This window comes from Mus caroli, chromosome 17, assembly GCF_900094665.2.
Source record: "Mus caroli chromosome 17, CAROLI_EIJ_v1.1, whole genome shotgun sequence".
NCBI lineage: Eukaryota > Metazoa > Chordata > Mammalia > Rodentia > Muridae > Mus > Mus caroli.
Window position 1 is genome coordinate 5,481,329 of NC_034586.1, and position 17,312 is coordinate 5,498,640.

Here is a 17,312-nt window from a genome sequence, read left to right on the forward strand (position 1 = left end):
CCCCCCCCCCCCCCCCAGTGCTTGGTAACTTACGTTAGCCAATCATGTCCTGACCTGTACTCACTATGACTTCACAGTATTTTAAGTTAAGCTTTTGGTCAGACAAAGCTTTCTCTGCTCTGATCTCTTGGGTCACAGTGTTCATTTGGACCTCATAGTGCAGCTGAGCAGCCAGCTTTACAGACCCAGGAGGAAGTCATGAGTGACCTCCAGTGCTGAGAGCTTTTAAGGCTCTGCTCTTAGGATGGGGTATTGTCTGCATAATCGCTTATACATAGTTAACCTCATAAGGCATTCCTCTCTGCTTTTATGCAAATGAACCATTTCATACCCAAAGTGCATGGCTGAACTGTAGCTCTTCTCAGGAGGGAGGCCATTTAAAACATTTCCATTGTTTTAACAAGAAAATGTCCAAATTTGAATACTCGCCTTGTGTTAACTTATAATCATTGTAAACAGGACATTGGATCCCAGAAAAGGTTTGCATAGAAGGACATTGTGGTAAGTGATACAATCCTTATAAAGTCACTTATTGACTTTGGGGGTTTTTATGAGCTTCCGTGTAATTTTTAGTGAAATGCTGGAATCACAGAAATGGTTCACTTGGATAAGGTGGCAGGTAAGAGAGAAGCAAACGAGATAACCTTAGGAAAATGACAGTGCTGGGATCCAGGAAACACAGATACGTCTCAGTAACCTGAGGAAACCGTCAGATGAAGACAAATTGACAATGGCTAAAGAACTTTCACTTTCAAAAAAAAAAAAAAAAAAGCTGGGGTTTCACAGCTGTTCAATGAACTTCCAAAAATTCTATTCAATATTTGTTCCCAACGTGGAGAGCCAGAAATGAACAAGGCTCCAAGGAGAAGGTGCTCTGCCAGTTGCTCCAGTTGTTAGTCAGCTCAGACACCTTCGAGGACTGATAGACTGCAGAAGTACCTCACCACTACCTCAGTGAATCCATCCTACTGTCTCCGGGCTCCTGATGGCCTCTGGTGAGAAGAGGGAAGGGCTATGTGTTCTCCACAGAGAGACACAAAAGCCAGTTGCGGGGGGAAGGCTGAGGGGAGTCCTTCTCGCTGGGCTAGCCACTTCTGGCCACTGCAGATAACAGAGAGTTGTAGATAAAGATAGATTTTCAATCAGCCACTAAACAGACTCCCGCTGAGGAGCACACTGGAGAAACGTGAACAGCGAACGCAGAAAACAACCATATGGCTGCTTTTAATGACCCAATCAATACAAGAAAAGTGTGGCACTTATAATCAGCTCTAGACCCAAATATCATTTGTTTGTTAGGCTTCGGCTTTCAGGGAGGTAGACCTTAGTGCTCATTTCCCCAACTCACAGTGCTCTAGGGATTCAGGTGGGAGGAAACATAAAACGAAAACCAAACAAACACAATTTCATTTTTATTGTCTTCAGATTTTTCTTTTCTCTCATGGTTCCTCGCCCTGTCACTATTCTAGCCTGCTAGTCCTGCCTTTCAAGTTATCCGAACTTCAACTGAGATTCCATGATATAAAGATCCTCTAGAGAAAAGCCCTGAAAACTAAACAGCAGTGGACAGAGGCACACACAAGGAAGAATGGCGCTCTGCCTATTTCCCGGCCACACCCAGGTCCCTCTGTAGCTTTAGCCAGACCTATTGACTAGACTATTCCTCCCTCCATCTCTGACTGGCCAGTCCTTCAGGATGAGCACAACACAGTGTGGGCTGAGTTCTCTCCCATCCGAGGTATATGTCAGCAGGTACCTTCTGTCTAATTCTCTGAACATCTCATGCCTTTCATCTTCTGGACAAACCCCAGGTCATCAGCACCGTTCAGTGCTGCAGCAGAACACAGAGTATTGATTGTCCAACAGACAACAGCAGGCAACTGAAACCCGCACGTGGAATGAACCTGACCTTTCCACCCCTTTATTAGGCTCAGCCCTTGAACCTGATGCATGCTCCATCCTAGCCAACCATCACAGTGAAAATGCCCTATTCCTTCCCCACTCCTGCCTCCCCTAGGAAGTGTGTGGATGGTCTGCTAAGGGATTTCTCTTCTCTGAATGCCAGATGCACTATTCCGTGCCTCCCTGGAACTTAGGCTACATTGCTGTGCTGATCTCTGCTCTGTCCTCTTGTCCATCACACTCAGCCTCATCGACACATAGGTCTGCCTGATGGTCATTTGTCTCCATGTCTGGGGTGTATCAGATTTCTCTCAGCTGGGACAGCAGTGTATGGAGGTTCCATTTGCACCCCCTGCCTGGCACAGAAGAGACCTTTAGTCCAGCCCACTCAGTCTTGGCCGCACGGCTGTCTGTAAGGAAGCTCCTCCCTGATCAGTCTTGGCTCCTGGAAGGGGCGGGGTAACTGACGCAATCAAACATGGGGTTGGCCTTAACCATGTTTCTTTCCATGGAAAGACACAGAGTTGACAAATGATCCCAATCACTTTGGGGTTTCTTTCCCCCAAACTATAAATGACAGGGGGCATGGATATTACCTACACTAGGGAGCTCAAAGGCACTGAAGAATCTCAAGAACCATTAGAAGTCAATATGTTGCCCATATGTGGGTCACAAACCCATGAGATCTATTCAAATTGGTCATTCCTATAATCATACTTTTCATTTGAAATCTTCATTTTAGAAAACAGTTCTTAAGTATAAAGACATCAGTATATATCTTTAAAAGTAAATTTAGTAATATCCCCTGATAACTTTCTGAAAGCTAGTTTGATCTAAGTAAGAGAGGTTCTTTAATGACCACCATCAAGGTGTGATGAAGTTTGGACCTCCTCCAGATGTCAATCACCTGCTTGGAGGATCAAGAGAGCAAAAGTTCCCTAGCTCTGCAGCAAGCATCTCTCTCCTGCCCCATAACTCTCCCCCCCTCCCCCTTCTCCTGTTCTCTCTGCATTAGCCTCCTGTGTATCCGAGCAACCTCCCATTCCTGAATCCCTGATATTTTCATTTGGGTCTAATCTGCCACCCCATCTGAGGCATTCAGTGCTGATTACAGAGACACGTGGTTGGCTTGTCTCCTGGTCTCAGAATTTCAATTACAATGATTTTTGAAACTTTATCATATTCTGCCATCTCTTCTGGTGGATAAACATACCTTCCTAGATCGAAAACCCACTGATTCAGAGGCTTGCCTTTCACTGATTAATCATGATAAATTCTTTTTTTTATTTATTCTTTGTTGTCTGAGGCTCTTGTCTAAGGTATGATCAAACTGTAATTACATTCCCCTATTGACATGTTTAGTTTGGGAATCTTTAATGGGAAAATTTGAAACTTCTGGAATTAATGGACAATTAAAAAAACAACTGGGACATTTCCACACTGTGCTGGCTAGTTTTATGTCAACTTGACACAAGGTAGAGTCATCTGATAGGAAGAAATCAATGCCTCTATAAAATGGGACTTCATGTAAGTCTGAGTCATTTTCTGGATTGGTGATTGATATGAGAGGGTGCAGCTCAGTGTGGGTGGTGTTACCCTTGGCCAGTTGGTCTTGAGGTATATAAGAAAATCAGCTGAGCAAGCCAGAAGAAGTGAGCCTGTGAGAGCACTCCTCCATCATCTCTGCTTTAGTTCCGGCCTTGAGTTCCTGCCTTGACTTCTCTCCGATGGACTGTTATCTGGATGCATAAAATGACAAACGCTTTTCCCCCCAGATTATGTTTGGTCATGGTTGTTTTTGTCACAATAGAAACTGTAACTAAGACAAGCATTATTGTAATAATACGGCACAGTATTTCTATTGTATCCAAAGTAGGTTGTAAAGTTCCCAGCTGAGACACCAAGAGAAAAGGCAACTTGGGATTCACGTGGGGCAGGTGCTTCCTCGAATGAGCAAGGCAGAGTGGTTTCTAAGGCTTGAACATCATGGGATGGATCCTTACATTGCTGAGATGGGGTGTAATCACTGAGCACTGTCCCTGCAAGAGCAGATTGAGCCAGCACATGGAGGTGCTCAGCTATAGGAATGTGGCCCTGCTGTTTCATCTCCTAACGATGAATTTTTCTCATGCTAAGAATCTTTATGATTCCATAGAGAAGATGTTTGTTGATTTACTGTACCATAATGTTATAAAATAGCTCAGATGAAAATAATGGGTTATGTCACAGAGAAAGAAAAGCTGAATTGTGTGACACAGAAGCCTCAGACACTCACAAAAACATACGTTCAAAACAACAACAACAACAACAACAAAAGATCCAAATCAACAACAAAAGACCCAAAACAACAACAACAAAACAACAACAACAAAAAAACCCTGTTTCTCTTGCACCTTTAAAAATGACACTTCTGAGTTAAATGGTGCAAATGGGGGTTAAAGAGGTTCAAAACATCATGCATATGCATGAAATTCTCAGAGAATAAAATTACACTAAAACAGTATTTCTTAGATTGATACATTTTTATATGTCAACAAATATTTGAAGATTATTCTATTTTGCTAAATTTTATCCAGTACCATCAATAAAAATAGCTCAACAACTCAGAAAAGAACAAGGAACTTTTTCTTATCAAGTACTCAAAACTTGGTTTAGAAATAAGCTGTCCTTGGCTCTGAATACTTGATTGGTTTTTGAAAAATGCCGTTAGAGGTTTCTAGTTTGTCACCCAAATAGCATGTCAGACAACAGAGAGCATTTTGTCAGGCTAAGACACCGTTCAATCATAATCTGAGTTTGACTTCAAAGCTTTCACAATTCAATTTTATTTAGAATTGAGAAAATATGACTGCGGAGAACAGGGTAAGGGCAGACCGAGTGTTTATCTTCTGTGGAACCACAGGGCAGGGAAGGGGAGCATGTGAGCCCATTCCTCATTTCCCCCCAACTTCATTTGCCAGCCTCCAAATCTAGGTGACCTGCTGCCCTCTGACAGTGCTGGGGCCATGGGAAGATGCTCAGGCTGATGTTGTGTGAGCATATGTTTGTGTCCGTGGAGTCCTGTCACAGTGCAGATACTGTGAGCAACACAAGAACATAGAGGACACGGCTCATGTGTTGCACAAATTCAGACAGCTATTTGTGGCAAACTCAGGGACCACTGGGAAACCTGCACCTTTCTCCAACAAACAAAACAAAAACCTAACGTTCCATTATAATTAGATACTCAGAAAGTACGGCTGGCACATTCTCTGTCTCCTTGCCTAAGGTTCTAATGAAGTCTGAGAGAAATAACGTGTCTCAGATTCCTTAGAGCATGCCGATGTGACCCAACTGGAGTATCACGAAGGCGCTTTTGGAAAGGAAAGATACAAGTGGCTTATAAGTCAAAATTGTTCTGTGCTAGGGAACTCTCACTTAATCTGCATTTTGTGGTAGCCTTTTCTACAAGGATGAAGTCAGAAACATTGACTGGAATATTAACTTTTCCTCAAATCAGCACTCCAGGTGACATACTGAGCCCAGGGGTGGAGAGATAAAAGCTCTCTAGTTCTCATACCAAGTTTATCAATTATTGATTATAGTCAAGGGATAGTTCTAAGTATCAAATGTCATGTGAAATAAATCTCATAAGTATTTTTAGAGCATCTCAGCTTTTTGATAAGAAAAAAAAATGTGTGACCTAAAACAGTTTACCTCCTATTAAAAACCACACGGTCAAAACAAAACGGTGTAATTTTACACATGATTTCAAGTAACTCTTACTTTTTATAAATATAAAATTGATGCATGTTATTGGTTACTGAGTAGTGAAATTAACAACATCCAAAGAATCTTTTTAATTTCTTCTTTTATTTTTGAGATTGTAATTGAATCATATCCCCTTCCTTCCCTCCCTCCAAGTCTACACCTCCTTGCTTTCTTTCAAATTCATAGCCTCTTTTCTATCAATTGTTGATAAATACATATATGTATATCAGTAAAGACCTTGCTCATTTGTTGTTTTTCTAGATAATTCATTTCACCTGAAGGAATGCCCATTTTCTTACCCTGAAATCCAGCCAACACCCATAAACAGAGATCCTTCCAGCTGCCTGAGAAATGCGGACATACCACTGAGGCCAGGGGGCTTGGTAGGGAAATGATGAGGGGCTTCATGTATTCAGGGGGCTTGAAATGCATGCATAATGCTATAGTATGCAAGTGAGATACACACATATTTTCAACACACAGAACAGACACAGAATGGTCACCATTCCAGGCCTTAAAGCTATTGAATATACAAAATGTACAAGAAAGTTTGGGTAGCAAATTTGAAGTCTTCTGCCACATCCAAAGTTGAATTAATTTCTCTAGTGCAGAAACTTCTGATGGATCATGTCCCCTTTAATCTCAAGGACATGCCCTGTGAGATAGTTGTTTTGGAAAGGGTAAGGTGCATTTTAGAATGAATGCCATGTTCCTTCTTAAAATAAAAGTTATTACTATGCACTTGAACCAGCTTCTAAGTGCTTTGTCTAAAGCAAGTTAGGGTAAACACGGTATTTTTCTATGCTCTTTTCTTCGAGTGTGTGCACATGGGTTCAGTGGACAGCTTCCAGTGTCCTTCCTCGGATGCTGTGGTGTGACATGTGACATGGTTTCTCTCTGAACCTAGAGCTCACCATGTAAGCTGCTCGCTGGCCAGAGAGCCTCAGAGATGCGCTTTTCTCCAGCTTGCCAGCACAGGCATTACTGTGTGTGGCTTTTAAAAAATGTACATACTGGGGACCAAGCTCAGGCCCTTCTGCTGACAGCTCGAGCATTTTACCAACTGAGCTGGCTCCCCAGCCCATGTTTGTTCTCTCAAGAACTAAGGATAAATATGTCTACTTGAGAATGGTCTAGTTAGACTATATGTGCATGTATAAATACTAAAAATAGATTAAGAATTCTGCTCTTTTGAGTTTTAAATATATGGTATCCAAGTTATATAACAGAAATAAACATTTTATACATATATTTATATATCAACCATCCTTCCATTTACCTGTTTATTATTCCTTCTTCCTGTTGATCATATCTATTCTATCTTTCTATCTATTAAATATATATAGTGTATATATAAACACATACACAGTGTGTGTACTATAGTATCACAATTATACATAATCAGATCTATATGTATTTATAACATAATTACACATATTCATACCCACACATAAATTATACTTAAGAATTCTGTCTATAAAACAATACACTTTAATTTCACACCACTGGGAAACTCACCAGGATGCTCTGTAACTTGACATCTGTTATTGACATGGAAGCCACTATTTTTCTTAAGATTTCTTTCTTTGGAAATCCATATAGAGTCTGTCTGTGGCCCTCAGCCCCTGCGTGATGGAGAACGCTTGTCTGCCTGCTGCACCCTTTTCTCCCCGTGTCCTTGCGATTACTTGGCAGACTAGCGAGAGGAGGCCAGTCTAACGAACCAGCTCAAACACTGAACCTCTTACTGTTGACAGATCTTGCTCGTTAGAGAAGATATGAACTGCCAGTTGGCTGGGAAGGTTTGTGAACTAACACTGACATTTGTCTTGGTACCTCATCCGTGTTTACGACTCCCTGAGTGCATGGGGCAGGGCAGGATGTTTGAGATTAAAAGTACACTATATAGAAATGTTAAATAGCAACAACGATAAACAGCAACAATAAACCTCATTGAAAATACATCTCTAGAGAGAAGCCCCTCCTCTATGAAAAGCTGACAGGTTCTGTGGTGGAGCTGCCATTCTCTGTCCTGTGTAATTGTCCCCTGTTGACAAGCATAGGCTTCATGTGGAGGAGGGCTTCTCTCTGAGGTTGTCTTTTAAGCCTGTCAGCCATGTTAAGTCTTCTCACCATGTCAGAAAACAGCAAGGTGAGAAAGAGATGAACCTTACTTAAGAGGAATATTTGGCGGGTGTGGAATACAAACACAAACTGCAGGTGCTGGGAGCAGGGTTGGCATTCTGTCCCATTTCTTTTCTAGCCTCAGAACTGCAACTTCATTGGCTTTTCCTTAATCACCAGTGAACATTGTTGTAGGACTGTTAAATGGGCACGTTTCCACAGTTACTCTTGAAACACACATTTGAGTCTGCACCCGTTTCCTAGCAGGTAGATCCCATAATCCTTGGGGTGTTTCAGCTGGTAAGCATCGTTTTCATGTTAATAAGCTGGCTTGAGGCTGGTGTATCTGGGAAGCTTCAAGACAGGACTTTTCCACCGAAAGAATGAAGCAGGATTTTAATCCAGTGACTTTCAGACTCTCCCTCCAAGCTCCAGGTGAGGGGAGGGACTGAGGTTAAGTTAATGACCAATGGCAATTAACTTAGTCTATCTATTTATCTATCTGTCTGTCTGTCTGTCTGTCTGTCTGTCTGTCTATCTATCCATCCTCCTAATACAACCTGCTCATCTTTATGATGTCACTCGTATGTATGTTTTCATGGCTGAACAACTGATTGCTGTGCTCATCCCTGAGGGAGAGCAGCTCCCTCACTCCCAGCTTCTCTCAGTTGCCTTCCTACATCACCAGAGTGGCTGCTCCTAGGGAAGTAAGGCTGAAGGTATGAACACTGGGAGAGTCTTGGTGAACTGGTTATCACATCTGGATGTGACTCCACTTTTGATAGGATCCATGACTAGAGAGGAGAAAGTCAGCTGATGCTCTTGGCCTCTATTCTAACATAGGCACCAAGGAGGAGGTTGTATTCTAAATTCATAATAATTAACTTAGTCAGACACTTACAGCTCTGGTTCCAGGGCAGTCTGGAGACTGGCACTCACCACTCATCCGGTTTGGAATTAAGACATCGTCCCAGCAAGATGGGCCCTTTGAAAGAGAAAACCAAAACCAAGTGAAAACCATCCATCATTTCCTTGTGTACAATAGAAATGGAAACGTATTTATTTATTTATTTATTTATTTATTTATTTATTTATTTATTTATTTATTGTGATGCCTTCCCATTGGAATCATGGGAGATAATGAAATAACAAGACTACAGCGATCTTGAGAGTGGGGCTAACACACACAGTCGGGGCTTTCCCCAGACATTCTTGTGGGATCTGTTAGGTCATGAGTGACCCCATAAATTCATAGGACTTTATTTGGTATTTGGCTTAAACAGGTCTGGTTGCCATTCCTTTGACTCCTTGAGGGCCCTGTTTAAACTTTGCTATCTGGAAGGCCATCCCATAGTTGTGACAATATTCTCCAGCTGGTCTACTCACTTTACAGCAGCTGTCAAGACCCCACAAGTGTCATGGCAGTTGCTGAGGTGGGAGTCTGTTCCTTCACTGCATGTGGATTCTAGAGAAGACATGGTCTATACACAGTATTCCAGTACATAGAGAGGCACTGGGGATTGAACCCCCCTATTCTAGTAATCAAGAAACAAACATTTGAGTAACAGGTCCTTCTATTGGATAAAAAGTCTTTGTCTGTTCTACTACTGTTTGGGTTTCAAAAGTCGATCCAGGCCCAAAGCATTCAGAGCAGAAAGAACATGATATATTTTATTTGAAGATGTTTTGAATATAGCACTAACCAATGGGAAACAACCTGGATCACTGGAGAGCTATGCAGATGTGTAGCACTACATAGAATAGCATGCAGTAACACTAACTCCTCTTACTCTCAAATTTATGTCAGAGCAGCACTGCAGCTGTTAAAAGTTCTATAAGGAAATAATGAGGGAGAAACAACTCAAGCCATCGCTCCACGTCATGGTCGCCTCACTACTGACAGGCAGCAGTGTCCTTATTTTAATAAAATATTTTTTTAAAGTTTACTGAAATTTTAAATATTTAAAAATTTGAATGAGAATATACATGAGAATTACATGGAAAGGGGTAGTGTTGAATACATGCGTAGGTACTTCCTGTCCCTGCTGCTCTGGGGCCACAACCATGTGCACACACACATGAACACACACACACACACACACACACACACACACACACGCATGTGTACATGGTCTCTTCTAAAGCATCATTTGATATCAGCTTAAACTCTCGATCTGCATTAACACAAATGACTCATGAGGCTGAGACTGTAGAGCTGAGATGATGATCCCACATTTCTGGAGATATTCAAGAGCCAGCAGAGGATACATCTATACCTGTAGGGCCAAAGAGGGACCGAGGACTGAAATAATAATGGGGAAAGGGAATAGGAGAGGGGGCAGAGGCATCCTGTAGCCACAGACTTTCATAAACAGAAGATCCTTAAATATATTGAGAAAGTGGCCAGCTTAGCTGCTTCAAAACAAATATCAACACAATATCCTAAAGTCTCAGTATCCCTTCAAGTCTCAGAGCATATTTCTAACCTTTAATTACATTGATCCAATGGGAATGGTAAAAAGTATGTTGGGGATCCCAGTGATGGAAAGAGAGTTCAGGAATGTGATGGTTTACAGATGACAGCAGAAGGCAGAGGGGTACAGCTCACAACGGGACTCTGAGAGACAGCCAGGGGGTGGCCAGTGCTTCCATAAGTATGATAGGAAGGACAGAGGAGAGACAGCTGAGGATCGGCAGAGCTTCTGGGCACAGGTGGTCTGACAGCCAGTGGCCTGGAGCCAGGTGGAGGAACATTTGGACAAAGAAGCAATGGATGCAGAGTTATCATTTACACGGCAGGAAGTAAATCAGTCATCACGGGCCAGCCTGAGGACCATTTCAGTGCCAGGAATTAGCCTGAGGAGCTCAGAAAGTCTCCAGCAGAACTAGTGGATATGTACACAGGCCAGAGCCTCTGCCTGGAGTCTACACGCTTGGCCTTTCTTCACCATGAACATACATATGTGCACCCACATCATACAGACATAAATATAGACACACATACAGACACACACATGTACTACATACACATGCCACAGCACACAAACAACACATGCCCAAGATGTATGTAAGCACATAGATATGTGTGCACACACACAATGCTAGGAAAAACAAAAAACAAAAGCAGGACTTGTAGGAGTCTGAGCTCCACTTGAAAGAAACTGTCATTCCATAGCAGCTGGAATTTGAACCTTCAGATAGCTAGTCTACAAGTTACTGCTAAGCCCAGAAAGAGTGCAGAAAGCAAGCCCTGGCCTACTGTTGTTATGGAGGTCTGCTTCAGTGTGGGCTCTTGGCTGATGTTTGGGAATTTGAAGGTTTTGAGAAGTAGCATCAACGATGTGGGTGATTTACAGAGTTGCTTAGACAATGGATGTGACTCATGTTCAGTACCTCCTTCCCCTCGGGCAGTCTAGAATTCTGCTAATCTCTAGGCAAGAATGCCTGCATGACCAGCTCCTACTGGCTCCCAGGGGGCTCTGCCCTCTCCCCTGTGCCTATCTGTATGTAGATTTTTCCTTCATGCCATTTTGCTGCAATGAATCTCATCACTGCCCATTCCTGTGGGTCCTTCTGGTGGCTCTCTGCATCTTTACAAGCATCAGGACACAATGCTAAACAATTAGTCACCAAGACAATCTTCTCCAGCCATTGGGGGTTGGAGGAAGGGTCACCGGTCACACCACAGCAGAAATGAACAAACCAGGAGCCTCTGGGCCCAATCAGACCAGTGGTTGTTTATACTAAGTTCATGGCCTGGGAAATGTCATCACATTCTTTAATTATTGAAAAGCACAGTAAAGAATGTACTCTTGTATGTGACTTGGAAATCATGTAACATTCAAAGAGTAGTGTTCATAACTAAAGGCACATGGCACATTCACTGGTATATGGCCTTAGGTGGGCATGAGAGCTCTCAATGTACATATGTTCTCACAGCCAGACTCTGAGGCCTACAAAACCGATGTTTACTGTCAATGCCTCCATGGGAAAAGCCATCTGAACGTCTCCACAGTTAATGATACTCTATATGATTATAACAAAAAGTATTTCTCCAATTCTATATGGTGGCATATATTTTGGTATCATACAAGCTTATGCATTGGCATGACTGGCTGTGACCCAGATATCAAGGGAGAAGTTCCTTCAATTGAAAGTTTTATAATAGCCAGAAGCTGGAAAGAACCCAGATGCCCCTCAACAGAGGAATGGATACAGAAAATGTGGTACATTTACACAATGGAGTACTACTCAGCTATTAAAAACAATGAATTTATGAAATTCCTAGGCAAATGGATGGACCTGGAGGGCATCATCCTGAGTGAGGTAACCTAATCACAAAAGAACTCACATGATGTACTCACTGATAAGTGGATATTAGCCCAGAAACTTAGGATACCCAAGATATAAGATACAATTTGTAAAACACATGAAACTCAAGAAGAACGAAGACCAAAGTGTGGACACTTTGCCCCTTCTTAGAATTGGGAACAAAACACCCATGGAAGGAGTTACAGACAAAGTTTGGAGCTGAGACGAAAGGATGGACCATCTAGAGACTGCCATACCCAGGGATCCATTCCATAATCAGCCTCCAAACGCTGACACCATTGCATACACTAGCAAGATTTTGCTGAAAGGACCCTGATATAGCTGTCTCTTGTGAGACTATGCCGGGGCCTAGCAAACACAGGAGTGGATGTTCACAGTCAGCTATTGGATGTATCACAGGGCCCCCAATGGAGGAGCTAGAGAAAGTATCCAAGGAGCTGAAAGGGTCTGCAACCCTATAGGTGGAACAACAATATGAACTAACCAGTACCCCGGAGCTCGTGTCTCTAGCTCTATATCTATCAGAAGATGGCCTAGTCGGCCATCATTGGGAAGAGAGGCCCCTAGGTCTTGCAAACTTTATATGCCTCAGTACAGGGGAACGCCAGGGCCAAGAAGTGGGAGAGGGGGGAGAATAGGGGGAAGGGCACGGGGGACTTTTGAGATAGCATTGGAAATGTAAATGAAGAAAATACCTAATTAAAAAAAAGGAAAAAAAAAAAAAAGGAAGAAAGTTTTAGGTGTCCCCCTGAGCACAGAGAGGCAGCGATTGGAAGCAGCGGCTCACCAGCGTGTGGAAACAGTAACTAGAGGCCACAGGGAAGAAACTGACCTAGCTGTACCAACCCCGCAGAAAAGCATGAAGTGGAATGTTAAACATTTCTGTTTTAATGTTCCTCTGTATGTTTGTGCAGAGGCTTGTGCACGTGCATGTACATGTGTGTAGAAGCCAGAGTCAACTTCCCATGTTCTTCGGGAGCCATCAGACCTGATTTTGTGGGATGTGGTCCCTTATTGGTCTGGGTCTCACCGATTTGGCTAGCCTCACCATTGAGCCTAAGGGATTCCAGCATCTCCATCTCCCCTCAGATGCCGGGGCTATCAGTGGGCCACTGTGCCTCTGTTTTCCATGGTGTCTGGAGGAAAAGCTCAGGTCCTTCAGCTTTTGATTGTGTGGCAAGCACGGGACAGACATGTTATCTCAGCAGCCCCGACAAAACACATCCGCGGGGCACATCAGAAAAAAAAAAAAAAAAAACGATCCCAAGTAAAAAAATCCACAAAGTGTGATCTTTTAAAGTTATTTCTAAAAGTTACAGAACTAATCCAAAACTCATCTTGACTACGTTTTTCAGTGCCCAACCAAGGGGAAAACAGAAGCATTTAGCTGGCTGTTTTATATTCAAATATCGTCCGGATGAAGATCCAACTAGCCCTTCCTGGATGATCTAAAGGAGCCCTGTAGAGTGGTGCTCCTTCTTGTGAGGCACCTGCATCACTGCTTAAAATAAATTACCAGCGCCACTCTCTGAAATGGTACTATGAAGTCCCGCTGCACAATGGCCCCACATGTTACTCGCAGGATAATTTTATTTAACTGTACTTGTACCAGGCATCTCATATGTCTGTCACAAGTACTGTCACATGTGCCGCATTTAAAAAGTAATTAGACGTAATTTAAAGTACAATGAAACTGGAGGGGCTAAAATAAACTTGATATTTGAACATGGTTGCAGAACAGTGAGGCCATCTTTCCAACAGCCACACTCTGAGGGCTGGGCGGGTCGTTCCTTTATCCCTGTGTCTCCATTTGCCATAGAGGATGAGAAGACGGCTGAAAAGCCTAGAGGTCTGCTGCTGCTCGCTGCTAGCCACACGCCTGGCCTGAGGTCACTGACCCACTCCAAGCTTAACTCCTCAGATCTGAGAAGTGCGGAGGTGAGCACCGCCTTCAAGCAGAGCAGCAGGGTTGTGGGCATCAGAAGATACCTTCCACACAGCCTGGTACCTGCTGACTTTCCAAAAATGGCATCTGTTGTATTATTTCTTAGCTCTCAAAATAGAACTGCCTGAGAAGATTTATTTGTTAATGTATGTCTTTGTTTGTTTGTTTTAGCAATGGCTGAGCCCTGAGAGGCTAATTCTAAGGGGACTGACTGACCTCCACGGGGTATTTTTAAATTCTTCCCATGTCTCCATTTCCCTAGGCGCCACCATCCCTGGGGAACAGGACACTCGCTGTAGTGGATGGCATGGAACTCTAATAAAACACAGGCCTCCATCTGTCACCCAGTGCTGTTCTATGGGTCCATCGTCCTCCAGGAAATTTAATGCTGCTCTGCTTCAAAGTATAAGGCTTTGGTTACAGCAAAGGTTGGTAACAATAATGACAAATGGAAAGGGGGTGGGGTGAAGGAAAAATTCTGGGAAGCAAAATAGCATTAAATGTACCAAATATTTATTGAACACACACACACATATATATACATATATATAGATAGATTATATATGTTTATATATGTAAAGATATGCATGCAAACATACACACACACTATCCAATTTTTTGTATATATAAATTCCATGGAATACTGTAAAAGTTAGTTCAAATAAAATAAGGAAACTCATTCAAATATATATTTTATATGCCTGTATCAAATATAGGCAAGATATAAAGCAACTATAACTGAATATACACATGCATGCACGCATATACATAGCTACACATACATGTATGCACACACATACAAAGCTGTACACACACACAGGCATGCAAACACGTGTGCACATGAAGGGTGAGAATGTGAACTAAAATCATTGTTATATGTACTACATATAGCTCAAATGGGACTCAACCACTAGCTTCCTATTTAACCATAATAAAAAACACGTGCAAAGAGTTAAATGTGAATATACTTAATATTCATAGTGGCCCTAAACTTGAGCACCTCTCCCAATATCCATCAAAATATGCATGGGCACAATGGGGTATTGACAGAATTACTTGAAGGGTATCAGTTATGTATTGCCTATTGGCTGGAAGTGTCCCACGGTCCTTGGATTTGCTAAGAGCCTCACCTAGGTGAGACTCCTTCATCAAATGCAGAGACTGGCTTTCTAGGCTCTTGCAGTGCAGTGTCCTGTTATGTGGTCAGGGACAGTCACAGCCCTCACCACACTCACTGATCTTCCTTGCTTAGAGAAAAGCCACAGGTCCTCTACATATGCAAGAGGAGTTACATGGATGGCAGGCTGGGAGATGTTGCTGGGGTCATCTTTGAAAACACCAATGCTATGACATATCTGAATACACCAAAGCCACACCCTATCACACCCTATGTGATGAGGAGAAAGACATTTCTAGGAAATCAAGGAAAGAATAATGCCATCTGTGACCTGGTGCCAAGGGCTCAGGTGTGACTTTGTCATGGGCACACTTGCCAGTTCAAACATGTGAATAATTCAACTATCTCCTGGAATTGTTCTTTCATAACTTAGGAGATATTAAAACATAAATGCTGGATGGAGCCAGCAATGAGTTCCTATTTATTCTTGTAAGTCAAACTTCTAAAAAGAAAAAAAAAAAACCCACACATTTTATAACAACAAACAGAGGCATGCTTTACTTAAATGAAAGGGCATATTCTTTTAAAACCTGACTTTATATCCTGTGATTCTTAGAAGAGGGACATTTGACCTTTGTCTCTGAATGCGGAGCTACTGACATCTGTTGAATTGACTCTACAGAAAAAGAGAACACTGCAGTCTACGTAAAGAGAGTCATAGCTCTTAGTTTCCACTTCCTGCTACTAATTACTTAAAGCAAATATTACTTGGAAGAAATAATGATTATGATATTAAGATTAGTAGTCCAGTCCTTGTTGATATGTTTCATAAATTATTTTAATGCTATATTAATAATTTAAAAGTCCCTCATTTGAAAATATTTGTGCATTTTAGTGTACAAAGGAACTAGAGGAAGCAAGATGATTAGACAACTTCTAGTTAATCTCTAGAAGAATAATGATTATGATAAAAGTAATGGTTGGGTATAACCTTGTGTTCATATAGAGCTGTGTTGTTTACACAGCGTGTCCCCACGCCCCACGTTGACCTTGCTTCCCTGAAATGAGCCACTAATTCTGAGACCTCTGAGCCTGTCTTAGTCAGGGTTTCTATTCCTGTACAACATCATGACCAAGAAGCAGTTGGGGAAGAAAGGGTTTATTCAGCTTACACTTTCCACATTGCTGTTGATCACCAAAGGAAGTCAGGACTGGAACTCAAGCAGGTCAGGAAGCAGGAGCTGATGCAGAGGCCATGGAGGGGTGTTCTTTACTGGCTGGCTTCCCCTGGCTTGCTCAGCCTGCTCTCTTATAAAACCCAAGACTACCAGCCCAGAGATGGCACCACCCACAAGGGGACCTCCCCGCTTTGATCACTAATTGAGAAAATGCCTTACAGCTGGATCTCATGGAGGCATTTCCTCAACTGAAGAGCCTCTCTCTGTGCTAACTCCAGCTGTGTCAAGTTGACACAAAACTAGCCAGTACAGAGCCTCAGCCTGATGATCTGTGTGCACATTAGGGTGACTTCAGGTCACTTTCTCAAAGAAACCTGGGCCCTGTACCCAGTTTCTGAATATACTTAGGAACCGATTTGGCTTTCCTACTCAGTCCTGGAAACTCATCTTGACTATTGTATCAAAGTTTTGGTCTTCATGAAAGGGCCTGCATCTTCTCCATTGATTTGACCATCTTCAGAACCAAGATCTTGCTTTACCACGTGAAATATTTGACCCTGTGTTCTTATTACAAAATATATTCACATTGTCATGATGTCTCATAATAAAATAACTTTTAAAACCAAGAAACAAAGCTTTCATCTTCAAGAGAATAAACATGGTTCAACAGATAACTGCCACATCGATTCTTGAGGACACATAGTAGTGGCAGTTGACCTAAACTTGTGAAAGAATTACATCCTCAACTGAGCTTAGAAGACTGACTTGCTTTCTCCTCTATAAGTTTCAGAGTCTCCGGTTTTATGTGGAGTTCCTTGATCCACATAGACATGAGCTTTGTACAAGGGTGGTGAGAATGGATCAATCACATTCTTCTACATAATAATTACCAGTTAAGAGAGCACCATTTGTTGAAAATGCTGTCTTTTTTTTTCCATTGGATGGTTTTAGCTCCTTTGTCAAA

The 17,312-nt window shown here is 42.3% G+C and overlaps 1 protein-coding gene across 4 annotated transcripts in view; it reads right to left on the bottom strand.

The window, feature by feature from the left end:
- The window catches only part of Prkn (parkin RBR E3 ubiquitin protein ligase), a 1,182,118-nt gene that overhangs the window by 595,424 nt on the left and 569,382 nt on the right, over positions 1 to 17,312 (bottom strand). For all 4 annotated transcript variants that reach the window (XM_021186390.2, XM_029471043.1, XM_021186389.2 and 1 more), the window contains one exon: positions 8,678 to 8,761. In XM_021186390.2, the coding sequence (XP_021042049.1) occupies positions 8,678 to 8,761 (84 nt within the window). The remainder of the gene's footprint in view (positions 1 to 8,677; positions 8,762 to 17,312) is intronic.